This window comes from Schistocerca cancellata, chromosome 5 (genome assembly GCF_023864275.1).
Source record: "Schistocerca cancellata isolate TAMUIC-IGC-003103 chromosome 5, iqSchCanc2.1, whole genome shotgun sequence".
Taxonomy (NCBI): domain Eukaryota; kingdom Metazoa; phylum Arthropoda; class Insecta; order Orthoptera; family Acrididae; genus Schistocerca; species Schistocerca cancellata.
In genome coordinates, this window is record NC_064630.1 from 226,637,352 (window position 1) to 226,652,499 (window position 15,148).

The 15,148-nt window shown below is 39.9% G+C and overlaps 1 protein-coding gene across 2 annotated transcripts in view; it reads left to right on the forward strand.

Moving 5' to 3' along the window:
• LOC126189039 (T-kininogen 2) overlaps positions 1-15,148 on the forward strand; it is a 171,458-nt gene that overhangs the window by 146,987 nt on the left and 9,323 nt on the right. For both annotated transcript variants that reach the window (XM_049930889.1, XM_049930890.1), the window contains one exon: positions 5,909-6,019. In XM_049930889.1, coding sequence (XP_049786846.1) covers positions 5,909-5,995 — 87 coding nt within the window. In that variant the 3' untranslated portion in view covers positions 5,996-6,019. The remainder of the gene's footprint in view (positions 1-5,908; positions 6,020-15,148) is intronic.

Consider the following 15,148-nt stretch of genomic DNA (forward strand, 5'->3'; position numbering starts at 1 on the left):
TCAAAGTAAATATCCTTTTACGTAAGTTGAACTATGTGCGAGAATGTACGATGAATTTATTAAATCGCAGAGCATTTGACTCACATTTAAAAATAAACACTTTGATGACGAGCCATTTAGAAGAATTTCGAACCCTGAAGATCAGACATTTGTCATTATTAAAAATTTTACTAGCACATTTGTGATATATATCTTAAAGTGTAACACGCGCAAAGAAGATCAACACTATATGCGAAAGCTTAGCTTCTCTTGCAGCTTATTAACCTTAGAAACCAATATAATATGTGAAAGCTTTGCTTTTCATATAGCAACATTATGTATATTAATTTAAACTATTAACTTTCCCTGTTTGTGTGTTCATGCTACTTAACAGTGATGTTGCTGTTGGCTGACTACATCACGTGTCCTATGCTGTGAATATCTGCTGTCATCGGCTGGTGGGATCATGTGACATGAGCTATGAGTGTCTTACAAAAGCACATCGCAATCTCGATTTCAGTGATTCGGAAAGTAACATGCGGTGTTTGGTGAAATTCCAATGTATACTTTTGTAATATGAAAATATGCCGTGTACATGTTGCTGCACATCAAAGATATTTCTAAAACATGTCTTTTTCTCTGAGTTTCGTTTTCTAAACTGCCAGGAAATTCCATGCCTGTGAATAAAACCATAACCATTCAAAGGATTGATAAGGTAAAATATATTGTCACTTAACATGGTAAGAGTGTGTTTTCACCTGGGAGAAAGTGTATTTTTAACCAGGAAATCCGGGGAAAATCCGGGAACTTTTTTTGTTTCCTTGTCTGAATTGCAGCAGCATGTACAGATACCCTGTGACACACAAAATGAGTCCAGATTGCACATACGTAACATCGTTGAAGAAACAATGCTGCATAACTGAATGTCACTTTGACGCATAAAGGTGAAAGTGCATGCAACCACGTCACTTGGTTTTTGCTTGTTATATACCTCTCCATGTTAGAAAACAGTTCTTGTCATGGCTTCAATTGATGGAAATTGACAGCATTTCACAACATAATGTTTTCACTTAGAAAGAATTTGTCACTTTAAACTAGAGTATGAAAGTGTAGATATGTTTCTGAGAGTGGCTGACAACTGCAAGCCACTGCATTAACTGTCAATCTTCTGTAGGCACTTCTGAATTTTCCTACAGCATTCTGGTGTTGCAACCTTACTATAGGCAAAAGCATTGTCTACCAACAGCCTTACAAAACTTCCAGTGCTCCAGGAAAGCAGTATTTAATTCTTTTGAGTAATGTGGAATCAACTCCCTTTCTATTTTTATTGTGTTTTGGCTTATACAACATTATTTTATCTTTATTTCCCCTGTAAAAAACTGAAATTGGCCATTCCTACTCTAACAGCAAGTGAGTTGAGTGAAGTATGGCAGCTGACCAATCCTGGAAAACTGGAAAAGTCAGTTGCGTGGTATTGTTTCTTCAACAGTGAAAATTTAAACATGCGTGATACTGGGGTAGTCAAACTAGTTTCATGTTGTATGATTTGAATGCAGTCGATTTTCTTGAAATTATGCGACAAATACAACACATGGTAACTGAAGTCAACTCATTCATTGTCTTGAGCAATGTAACTGCTGTATGCTGGGCTTGGCATGGTGTGTTCTGCATAAATAGGTGAGGCGGGAAAGTTTGGAACCTTCCAGAAGAAGGCTGAAATGATGCATTTGTGAGCAGGTGAGTTGTGGAGCATCTGTCAGCTCCAGTCCACTGTGCAATGAAGTGCTTTCAGATAGCTTGAGGGACCACTTCCCTACGAGTATTGTGCATCCACTTTTTGTTTCACTCATTGTCCAATATGGATCTCATGCTCTACTAAGTGTGTACCCCCTGATCATTGTTAAAATTATTATGATTTAGTGTAAGCATGGCTGTCTCTTTTATAATTGAATATCCAAATGAAGATGTATGGGAAAAACCTCTCATCTTTTCAGATAGTATTTTATGCCCATCTCCTGCGCAGTGTTCAGCCTTGGACAACTTTTCCAGCACACTGTGATTCAGGGGGGGGGGGGGGGGGGGGCATGCATGCTCATCTCTACTAAAGATGATATCAGGGACATCTGTCTGAACTTAGAGTTTATTGTAAACTATTCAGCTCAGATAATGAGAATACTTATTTATTCAAAGAAGTTAATTAGACTACCTGACAAAAAAAGTGAAGCAGGTGGTAGGAGAGGAGGAAATGAAATGAAATGAAATGAAATGAAACTTCGTAAGCTGAGAAGCTGTATGATGTTAAGGCAGTTATTACAAAATCTAGTCCAATTTACAATGATCTTTGGAGTATGAGCCCACTTTTCAATATGCTGCATACCCTCTGGCCTAGATGTGTGCGTTGATTCAGTTGGGAAGGGTGTCATAAAGCCATTGTATCTCCTCCTGAGCAAGGTGGCCCACAACTGTAGTGACTGGTCCTTGATATTCGGGAAACTGCTGTTGGGATGAAATTGATGCTCACTCTGGTTGCACACGTCATACTGGGGACAGATCTTGAGATCTTGCTGACCATGGGAGCACCCAACATCACACTGACAATGCTTAGAGACATGACTAGGAAGTCTTCCGCGATGGAGTCCTTGCATAAAAAGTTCTCGGTTTATTTGCCGCGTCAAATTTGGATAACATCCCAAGCTTTTGATGACTACCTCCGTCATCTTCGTCAGGGGTAAAACTGACTGTCGTGGACCGGTGAGTCTTCCGCTTTTATAAGCAGTGGATGGCTTCTCATTGGCTGGATGACGTCACGGTGAAAATGGCGCGCACTGAGGTGGCGGCCTCTATATCCATAGATTTTCTTTGCGCGCTTTATCCAGCGTTGCTTGCAGCGCCATCCATCGCAACAGGCGGAGAAGTGCAAGCAATGTGAGAAGTCTCCCTCTGCGCTCTTTCTTTATCAGTTGCTCACTTCCATGCATTGCTGAGTGCATAACCGGAGTCTCTGTTGAAATTATTTTCACACAGTCTAATTTCAACTGCTTCCCTGATGACAGAGTCCCAGTAGTTTGAAGCATGAGCAAGTACTCTTGTTTCATCGAATAAAATCTTATGTTTATTTAACAAACTGTGCTCAGCCTCCGCTGATTTTTGTAGATACCTGTTTTTCAGGTGACGCTGATATCCCACACAGCAATCGGCAACAGTTCTTATAGACTGGCCCACATAATTTTTGCCACACTCGGAAGGAATGCTGTAAATTCCCGGTACTCTCAGGCCGAGATTATCTTCCACGAGTCGCAACATCTGCTTAAGCTTCCTGGGTGGCCGGAAGACTGGTCTGATTCCCTGCCGGCTCAGGACTCTGCCGATCTTGCTGGTCGTTGCACTGCAGAATGGTAGCCGCGCGATGTGTTGGTCCTCTTCATCTGTTCGAACAGCAACCTTCCCAGGTTTCTTCACCAGAGTACATCTGATATCACGATCGGAATATCCATTTTTCCTGAACACCGTCATCAGATGGTTAATCTCGGAGCCAAGACGATGCTTGTTCAAAATAGTCCTTGCTCTGTGTACAAAGGTATTCAGCACAGCTCTCTTCTGAGCTGGGTGGTGAAAACTACGCACATTTAGATATAAATCTGTATGCGTCGGTTTTCTGTACACAGAATGTCATAGACATCCATCTGATTTTCGCTCCACCAGCACATCTAAGAAGGGTAACTTCCCATCCTTCTCCACCTTCACTGTAAATCATATGTTCTGATGTATACCATTCAAATGATCAACAAACTGCTGCAGTGCCTCATAGCCATGTGGCCAGATTAAAAATGTATCGTCAACATACCTGAAGAAGCAGGATGGACGTAAGGGAGCACTGTTCAATGCTCGTTCTTCGAAATCCTCCATGAAGAAGTTAGCTATGGCTGGTGACAGTGGCGAACCCATGGCTGTTGCGTCAGTCATTTCATAATATTTTCCACCATACAAAAAATAGATGGTCGCCAAAGTGTGTCGAAATAACTTCAATATTTCAGGAGAGAAATGAGCAGCCAACAGTTTTAATGTATATTCCACCGGTACCTTTGTAAACAAAGAGACCACATCTATGCTGATCATGATGTCATTCGGACCTATCCTCATCTGCTTTATGATGTCAACAAACATTTTTGAGTTATTAATATGATGGCTACAGTGGCCGACTATTCGTGCTAATAATTTGGTTAAGTATTTTGCCAACCGATATGTAGGAGGCCCAATAGCACTAACAATAGGTCTCAACGGGACCCCATCCTTACGGACTTCGGGTAGACCATATAACCTGGGTGGCCTTGGTGCTCTTAGTCGTAGATTCTTGACTAGTTCTTCTGGGAGGCCAGAGTTCTTCAGTAGCTCCCCTGTCTTCCTGCTAAGTGCTGCTGTAGGATCCCATTTAAGAAGCCGGTACGTGGCATCTTCCAATAATAGGGCCACTTTCTTATGATAATCGGTAACTTTGAGGATAACTGTGGCATTCCCTTTGTCAGCTGGTTGTACAACTAACTCTTCATCCTTGCCCAATGATTTCAGTTTCTCCACTCTGCTTACATTGGACTTAGGAGGCTTGGCTGTTGCTAAAATCTGACTAGTTGCAAGCCTTACCTCATCTGATGCCTCTTCAGGAAGGTGCCGAACCGCCTGTTCTACTCCTTAGAGACATTTGCCATATTTGGATGTGAACTGTCCCCTTGAAAAATGGCACTGTGATGCTGTCACCTGACAGGTAATGCACGAGGGCATGGAACATCCGTGATGTACTGTTGTGCTATCGGAGTTCCCTTAATCACTACCAGCTGTGATATGAAGTCATACCTGATGGCGCCCCTCTGCACGATGACATGAGTAACACTGCTGTGTCTCTCCCAATCATTGGAAGAATGGGACTTGTCTCTAAGTCACTGACATATTTGCTGATGGTAGTCATCCAGAGCAGTGTAAAACCACAATTCATCATTAAACAGAATGCAGCGTCATTTATCAGCAGTCCAGGCTTCCTGGTCATGGCAACATTTCAAATACAACCATTTGTGTTGTGATGTTTATGGCAGCCTATACATATGACAGTAAATCCCTAGTCAGGCGACTGATGACCTCTGCAGTTTGGTCCCTTTAATCCTTAACCCTAGTCAGGCTGACCAATGGTATACGATGATGCAGAATGTAGCAGGAAGTAAATTAATTGTTCTCAGTCGTAAACACAGATGTGAAGAGACTGTGATCTTCTAGGTGCACAGTATGTCTGTCCTCCTAAGTGGTGGTCGGATGTGGTTGACCAGAAGCTAGACAATGACTATTCCTGTCCTCAAGTTCCAGTACTGTGCAGCATTTGGTCACAGGCCAGTGTCATATCCAAATGCCCCACAAATCTGGATATTGCTTGATTAGATCAGCCAGCCAAATGGAGATCCACAATGAGGGCCCTTTCAGACTTTGTCAGGGACTGGTAAAGCTCTCCGATACAAGTACACAGCATCTCCATGTCCTCTACAGTGATCACTTATCATAGGAGTCTGTTTATGCTCATTATATACCCTGCTGACCTGGTAACAACACTAAATGTGGACAACACTAACGCAGTGTAGTGGTCATTCTACTTGTCGCAGAATATTGAAACTTCATTCATTTCCATTCCCACTGATGGTGTATATGTTTACAATGTTATATCAGCATGTGACCATGTCTTCTGTGGGCTAAGAATATTAGGTAGAATATTCGTTCAGATAATGATGCATAACCTTTTACAGAGCAAACACAGTGAGCACACAAAATTTATATTGCTAAGGAATTGTAAAACTTCTGTGACACAAGCACAGAAGTGTGATTTGTAGTAGCACTTGTAATATGTGCACTGACACTAACAACAGCTTTTCATTACCTGTACTTATTGTTTCAGAGAAACCAGATCTGCAGTGTGCAAGTATATGAAGTGCTATGGGAAAATAGAATTGAGGCATCAAACATAAAGTGTGTTCCAAAGTAAGAAAGCCAGAAGAAGAAATCATAGGTGAGTGTTGAACTCCATTATGAAATATTTACTTCCATTCCATCTTTTAAGTAGTTTGAAACAAAGAACATTGTTTCTCTTTCCATCTTTTGTAAAGAAAAGTAAGTATTAACAGTAATTGAATTTGTGTCAAGAGTCATCCCTCATAGGTATAAAATTTTATTCATTGTTGCACACCTTTTCATGTACAAATATTGTGCGACTTCCTGGCTAGTCATGAAGTTGGCAAACTCAATAAGGCAACGATATTCAAGAGTCAGAGGACAGTAGCTGTAGGATACTGGATGACATACTCAAATCACTGGCTATTAAATTCAGGAATTCTTCCTGATGGCAGATAAAAACAGAGAGGGAGACAAATGGGCCATTGAAACCAAACTCATTAGGTCATTGTAAATCAGTATCTCTTCTGGTTATGTCTGTATTTCAGCTGAAGCACTAATATTGTTACATGCCCTATGGCCCATACGGTAAAAAGGTGTAACTGATTGAGCTTTGGTTACTAGTACAACATTTATACATTTATTGACAACTTTTATAAAGAGCACCATAAAGATACAGATTTAACTGGATAAGTAATTTAGCATGGTAACTGAAAGGGACCTAGGAGGGGAGTTGATGGGTGGTACTTAACCTTGGAGTTGCTTTGCTTGGCCATCGTGATCCCTGAGTGGTAAGCCACTGAGATCTTCTCAAAATTTATTTTAACATCAAAGTAAACAGTACATAAGATGATACTTGAGCAATACAGGAAATATATATAATTAAAACACTTCCTTCCTAAAAGAAAACAAAGCAAGCACTATTAATAACAGAAAACAATTACCATTAAAGCTCTTGTGTTAAAAATACATTATCAATTAAATCTGTACTGGCATTAAATTTGTCTCAAGCAAATCCAGAACAATTACTCTTTTCTTGAAAGGGGTTTAAGTCCACTAATTCCAGAGAGCAGTCTCAGTTGTATCACCACATACACTTTCTCCACACCCCCCGCCAATGGCCATGGCTGACCAACATTTCCATGAACAAGATAAATTTAAAGTAGTTATTACTAGGTAAGATGGCTATGGTCAACTCAAATCCCTTTGAGCAAATTTAGTTAGTTGCAAAACACAAAAATTTCATTCACCCTTACAAGAGCAACAGTCAGAAACATTAATAACACAAATCTCTTCATGAAGTGGCTGAGACACAAAATTTTAAACAGGCCAATAATTTCAGCAGAACACGAGGCATAATTTTTCTAAAAGATTGGCCATGACTAATTGGCAGTATCAGTATATAAATGTGCAAATTTTTCATTAACAAGGATTGGCGTGACTGATTAGTAAAAGCAGGTAGATTAAATATTTAATAGGAAATATCAGACAGTATTAACCAAGCCACTATTTCCGTCAACAGGTAAGTAATTTAAACATCTCAAGTGGAACAGCCCTGACCAGTTATGCTGAACACACAATAATTTAAGAGAGTTAATACTGAAATGGCCAGGTATTAATAGCCAGGAAAACTATCAGTTAGACAAATCAGGAAATGTCAGGTACAGTTTATTTTCTAACAAACAGCCATAATAACCCATGAAAGTACAGTTGCTATTACAGTTAATATAAAACTTTTACACTCTGTTCAACAAGGAGGACTGTAATAAATCAAGGGAGTCCAGAAACATACAAAGCCACATTGCTTCAAGAACATGGCCACGAATAACGAAGAGAAAAACAAAAGAGCAACACAGTTAAACTCAAGGCTCTAAATTCTCTTGAAGCAAGGACCAACAAGCATAATAATATAGAGCAACACCAAGAAAGGCATAGGAGCTTTTCATACAGTTAATCAGTGATACTCATACATGGCACGCCAAACTTTCCATCAGCTTTACACACAGTGAATGGCACCATTTTAACATAACCTTTTGCAGTTCCCAATACTTCAGCACACTGTACATGGTAATTTCAGGAGATGTTGAAATCACATGGAACATGTAGTTCCACAGGCAAAGCACAATCAAAGCCAAATACAGCCTCTATCACAACTCGGCACCAAATCCAGTGCTGTGGCGATAAGCCCAGTGCCAATAGATTTAAGCACTCTTCTGCACCATGCTTTGGTTGACAGCAGCCATCCCTCTCTGCTCGCACTGTCCTGCCACTATCGGCATTTACACAATATATGATATCAATGTTGGCCCTCCATAGCTTTGCACTCTGTTGATCACCAAGCCACTTCCATCATTCCGTATTGTCAGATAAAAACCCTACCAATGGCTGTGGTGCATGCCCTCTTAGCTGGCACCAAACATTAATATCTTTGCATTCTAAATCGACCACTGAGCAAAATCGATGGGCTCACATCAGTAACAAATTGTTCACAGAAACTTAAATTCAATGTAATTTAAATGCATTTAGTACCCTAAAACAATAACAGTAGGCATAAGCAAACAATTTGAAAGCAAGCTCCATACCATATTGAGTTGAAAGATGAAACATTTAAAATAGATATTTTAGCAAAATTCTTTAATACAACAATCAGTTATATATTCAGAACTCAATTTAATTACAATTCAAATAAATTTAACATCATAATTATAAACCACAATAAGAAAACAAGTTGGTGCAAAGCACCTTGGGAAAGACGTGAGTTTATATAATAATACAGTCATAAAGACAACAGGAGCTTCCCTTGTGTGCTCCATGGGCCTCTCTCACTGCACCTTTTCATAAACATGTACCTTGTTACTTGAACATCGGTACGTCTTAGCATATACAAAATTCAAGGAAATAGTACACAATAATTGTGAATTAGTCCAGTATTAGAAACAGGAAACAAGCTTGTCTTAATGTATTAACAACATTTGCAGCTCCTAGTGCCTATGACCAGTCATAATCACCATTCACCACAGTGTACAAAAAACATTTAGCCAACCAACTGTCCAACTGACCACACACAGTCAATATGAGATCTGTATCATGTACAGTGAACGTAATACACTGTTAGCAGCCATCTTAATGTCATGAGTTATAAATGCAGTATAGTGACGCACTGCTCAGGGATAGTGGTCAGATAATGCCGATTTAACAAAGACAAGATTACAGTAGCTGTTCAGAAAAGAATGATGAATAGCACAGCTAACCACATACACGGCATGTACAAGGCGTCCGCATTGTCTCTGACATAGAAGAAACATTGACACACACCAGAAGTTACAATGGCTATTGTCTGCTCAGCTCTTTTTTTTTTTTTTTTCCTAAAGTGCCAGGAAGTTCAACATTAGTGTATAAAACTTGTACCATTCAAGAACTGGTAAGTTGTACAGCTCTGAGGGAAAGTATATTGTTACTTAGCATGGAAAAATCTACTTTCACCTGGGGTATAAGATTTTCTTATCTGGGGAAAAGTTTATTTTCAACCACGAAATCCAAGAAAAATCTGCAATTTTTTTTTTTTTAATTTATTTATTTCTTGTCCCTGTATACAACCTCTTAATTTGAGAAAAGTGAGCTCTGATTTTCTTGCCTGTTTGTAGATCTGTTACTAACTGTGACTAAGGTGAGAAATCTTTTAATCTCAAAGGGACACTTAAATTTGGGCAACATTTTCTTAATCATCTTTTCAGAGGCTTATGAACTCCTTGAAAATACATAATAAAGGCCTTGTCACAAACTCAGTAATTATTTGGTTGCTGCCCACATTGTATCGTATGGCTTCCCTGCTATGGGTCACTTCAATATTCTTTCGAGCCAACATGCATTTTGCAACCACCTACTAGCATTTCTCTTTTCAGTCAGTAGGTCGCCAGTGGACCACAAATTATGCAGTGGAGTTGCTGTATGGGAGCCCAGGTACAAATTAGCAGGTGTGGATAGTGCTGTGTTAAACATCACAGTTAACAGGTCCCATTTGCTCCGATCACTGCTATGAAGGTCTATCAGGGCAGATCTTAGATTTCTGTTCATGTGGTCTGTGTAAGATGAATAGGGATTGTAAGGTGCTGTTGTTACATGGCAGACTCCCATGCGAAGGCAAAATTCCTTAAAACAATTGGCAGTAAATGAGGTCACATAATAGGTGATTAAGGCATATGAAGCCCCAGAGGTACCAAACATCACTTGGAAATTCTGAATGACCAACTGTGCTGATACACATGTATATGTCCACACAAACCAAAATATATCATTTCCTGTCTTCGACCATGGTAATAATCACACTAAATCAATTTACATCCTTTGAAAGCCCTCCTTGGCCAACTTGAAAGCCAAATATCTGATCTGACTGTTCTGTGCTGGTTTACTTAGTGCAGGAACTTCACAACCAGATAGTCTTCCACAAATTATCTTATACATCCCAGACCATATAAACTGTTGACGTACCTTCTCAAGCACCTTACTCACTCCTAAGTGGCCACCCATGGATGATTCATGAAAGGATGGGAACAGTAGTGGAACTAATTCCTTAGGAACCACTATCTTCAATCCATTGCCCCTATGTGACTTGCAACATAGTACTCTCCATCTCAAAATGTAGGGCTTTATTATTTCACCTTTTGGAAGCCACTCCCTAAAGTCACACGTGCTTTTGTCCTGATCTTGGATTTCTCTCTAGTCACGAAATAGGTGACACACTTGTGTAATAATCCAGGTCATCATTGGATCTGAAGCACCATCTTCCATCAGCTGATTATCTCTTTGGTTGCTGTCACCGCAATCAAACCTATGACGTGACCCATATGAAATCACATCTCCTGAGTCCCTTATGTAATGAGCTTCGAACTTAAATATTAAAATTCTCCTTGCTCCCTGCCATTATGACTAGTCTTTCATGGTCTGGTTAACATCCAACTGAGTGCTTTATTGTCAGTCTTCAGAAAGAATTTTCAATGCTCCAGATAGTATTGAATCTTTTCCATGCCAGACAGAATGGCTTAGGCTTCCTATTCATAAATTGAGTACCTTTTTTATGATTCATTTAATCCCCTCAAAACATTGGCAATCTCCTTCTTATCCCTTCCAGCTCCAGTAACAAAATGGCTCCAATCCCTAGAGCCAAAACTTCCACCTGAAGAATGAATTCCACTTTGAAGTCCAGTAGGGCTAAGACCAACACAGAATTCAGTGGTTTCTTAAGTGTCAAAAATGAGGCTTCCTGTGAAAGCCTCCAAAGAAATTTGCATCCCTCTCTCCACAACTCTTACGTGGAGCAGCCTTTTCTGTTTCCTTAAAAAAAATTGATTAATGACATCTACTCCCTCTTGATCAATACAAATCCCTTCACCTGAAATTACGTGCACTAGAAACTTGATAGAGAAACGGGCAAATACAGTCTTATGTGGATTTAATGTCAGGCCTGCCTGTCTTAATCACTCAAAAACCTCTTGCAGGTGCTATATGTTCTCCTGAAGCAAGCTACTATACGCTATTAAATTATCAAGATAATGGTACATATACCTAAACTTTGTCAGAAAATACGGTATCCATTAGCCATGAGAGAATAGTGGCACCTCTAGCTAATCCGAAGGAGGCATCATGTTCCATTTTGTTATGAATTATATAACCAACTTCAAATCTTCCTCCAAGGGTATCTGGTTATACAGGATGTATATGCTCCAGGACAAAAGGGAAAAACCTGGGGATTTTTTCATCCAGAAGAAAACAGGGAAAACCTTGGAATTTTTTAGAATTCCAGGAATTTTTATTGCTTTAGTTTGGGGTTAAATTTTTGTAATTTTGGCTGGTAAGAACTGATACTCTGACAGAGAATTTCACTTTAGCCTGCTGCTGCAGAATAACACTGCAGCAACAAAACATAAACGAGAGAAAAACACCAATATAAAATTTATGTTGCACAGGAAAGGCATAGTTGCTTTACATTTGATGTTATTTGCAGCGGCACTATTAATAAAATGCACTATTTTTGCAAACTTTGGAATAATACCCTTGTCTCTGCAACTTAATAAAAATATCAGAGAGATCAGTAGCCTCACTCTTTTTTTCAAGTAACTTATCGAATCTTCAAATACACTGCATCAGTTCCTCCCTATAGAAATGGTTGATGTGAGATTTAAAACTTTCTCAGCATATATATTGTTCCACAGAATTTAGGGAGAACTGCCAGATGTTTGTAACTTCCTGCCACAATATTTTTATGCAGAGTTTTCAGAGTCGTCTGGCTGTCTTCGGGTGTTAAATATCAAAGTTCAGTGCATTTTCGCTAGTATCACCTGAAGATGGCCAGAAGACTCTGTACCGAAATATTGTGGCAGGAAGTTACAAACATCTGGCAGTTCTCTCAAAATTTCGTGGAACCTATCAAGGATGATAACTACAAGAAACTAATGCCGAATACTGTGTGCTGTTTGGAATCAAAAGACTGCATGCTGCAACACCAGGAACAATGTCCTGGAAAACCTGATTTGGAAGCTTATTTGGCAGATGCTTCCAAAAAATATGATCCAGAAGAAATGGCAGAAAACAAATAGTGGCTTCATACTGACAGGAATACACCAGGGATAGGGCGTGCAGCTGTAGGAGAGTGTGTAGAGGAAAAGGTTCTAAAAACTTGTAGTCTGACAATCCACCATTTTGTTTCAAAACAACAAAGTTCATATCTGAGACACTTGAAATAATGTTGCAGATGGTGAAGTGATTATTTACTTACCATTCAAAATGCTGTTCAAGAGTTTCTTTGGGAGAGCAGTGAAGCACATTACACCCTTTGTATTTACTTTATTGGCAAAGCACTACATAATATGAGCATCTGTATTATTAGTGCCTTCATCTACATCTACATGGATACTCTGCAAATCACATTTAAGTGCCTGGCAGAGGTCTTGGTCATGATGCCATTGCAGATCATGCGTCCATAATGAGGCTGGTCAAATATTTGAGGATAATGATTGGAGAAATCAAGTACATTCACTACTTTAGTGAGAGATCTGCTCCTCAGTACAAGAATTTTATCAATTTATGTCTGCATAAAAAGGACTTTGGTACCTCTGCTGAGTGGAATTTCTTTGGAAGCAGCCATAGGAAATCTCCTTGTGATGGATCTGGAGGATCCCAGGCAGTATGTTGCTTTTATGTATAACAGTGCTTGGTAGGTAGGAAATGTGTGTGAAGTTTCATTAGAACAAAAAGATACCTTGGTCAGCTTTATGCATGCCCGTGGTTGTAGTGTTCCGATGTTATTGAGTGGTAATGTAAAGTTGTTTGGGACCTATAATTCCTTGTTATTGATTTGTTCAACTGATTATTTCTTCACAGTCACCAATAACTCTTGGTCAGATTCTGTTTCTCAAAGTGCTGCAGGTGTTGCTGAAACTCAAGAATCCAATTCACAACCCAAATTCTCAAAATAAATATGACAATTCTCATAAATAATGTGACATGTATTGCACTCTCCCTGTACAATGACAGTTAATAACAGATCCTTGTTACTTGGAATGCCACAAATACACTACTAGCCATTAAAATTGCTACACGAAGAAGAAATGCAGATGATAAACAGGTATTCATTGGGCAAATATATTATACTAGAACTGACGTGTCATTACATTTTCACGCAATTTGGGTGCGTAGATCCTGAGAAATCAGTACCCAGAACAACCATCTCCGGCTGTAGTAACGGCCTTGATACACCTGGGCATTGAGTCAGAGCTGGGATGGTGTGTACAGGTACAGCTGCCCATGCAGCTTCAACATGATACCACAGTTCATCAAGAGTAGTGACTAGCGTATTGTGAAGAGCCAGTTGCACCGCCACCATTGACCAGACATTTTCAATTGGTGAGACATATGAAGAATGTGCTGGCCAGGGCAGTAGTCGAACATTTTCTGTATCCAGAAAGGCCTGTACAGGACCTGCAACATGCGGGCGTGCGTTATCCTGCTGAACAGAGTTTTGCAGGGATCGAATGAAGGGTAGAGCCACGGGTCGTAACACATCTGAAATGTAATGTCCACTGCTCAAAATGCCGTCAATGCGAACAAGAGGTGACAAAGAAGTGTAACCAGTGGCACCCCATACCATCATAACTGCAGCCATGGTCTCCGAGCTGATAATCCATGCTGCTGCAAACGTTGTCGAACTGTTTGTGCAGATGGTTGTTGTCTTGTGAACGTCCCCATCTGTTGACTCAGGGATTGAGACGTAGCTGCACGATCCATTACAGCCATGTAGATAAGATGCCTGTCATCTTGACTGCTAGTAATATGAGGCCGTTGGGATCCAGCACGGCATTCTGTATTACCCTCCTGACCCCACCGATTCCATACTCTGCTAACAGTCATTGGATCTCGATCAATGTGATCAGCAATGTCGCGATACGATAAACCGCAATCGCAATAGGCTACAATCCGACCTTTATGAAAGTCAGAAACGTAATGTTACGCATTTCTCCTCCTTAAAAGAGGCATCACAACAACGTTTCACCAGGCAACGCTGGTCAACTGCTGTTTGTGTATGAGAAATCGGTTGGAAACTTTCCTCATGTCAGCACGTTGTAGGTGTCACCACCGGCGCCAACCTTTTGTGAATGCTCTGAAAAGCTAATAGTTTGCATATCACAGCATCTTCTTCCTGTCGGTTAAATTTTGCATCTGTAGCACGTCATCTTCGTGGTGTAGAAATTTTAATGGCCAGTAGTGTACATCCGTATGGACAGAAGAAGAAGAAGAAGAAGAAGAAGAAGAAGAAGAAGAAGAAGAATTGAAATAAATCTAATAGGTAAGTTTTTGTCCTATTCCTGTTACATCGCTGCAAATGTTATGGCCATTCCTCTTCAAAGACAGGACCCAACAATGCAGAATGAACTACCCAGACAGCCAGTACTGTGACCATAGTGAGATTGCTATCATCATCCCAGCTTGCAGGTACACTACGTCCCTCTACTCCAGAATACATGGACATAAAGAAAACAAACTTCTCAACAGTATACTACACTACACTTATTACTTAAAGAAAAGTTTTTACACTACATGGTCCTGCCCCCTTCCTTCAACTGACCATCTGCTAAAGATACTTGCTGGATACCAGAGCAACATATATTTAAAATCATAAAAGCGACATCAGGAAGGTAACATATGTGATTAGAATCTGAAAACAGTATCAGCAATTTATTCAGTCCAAAGTGAA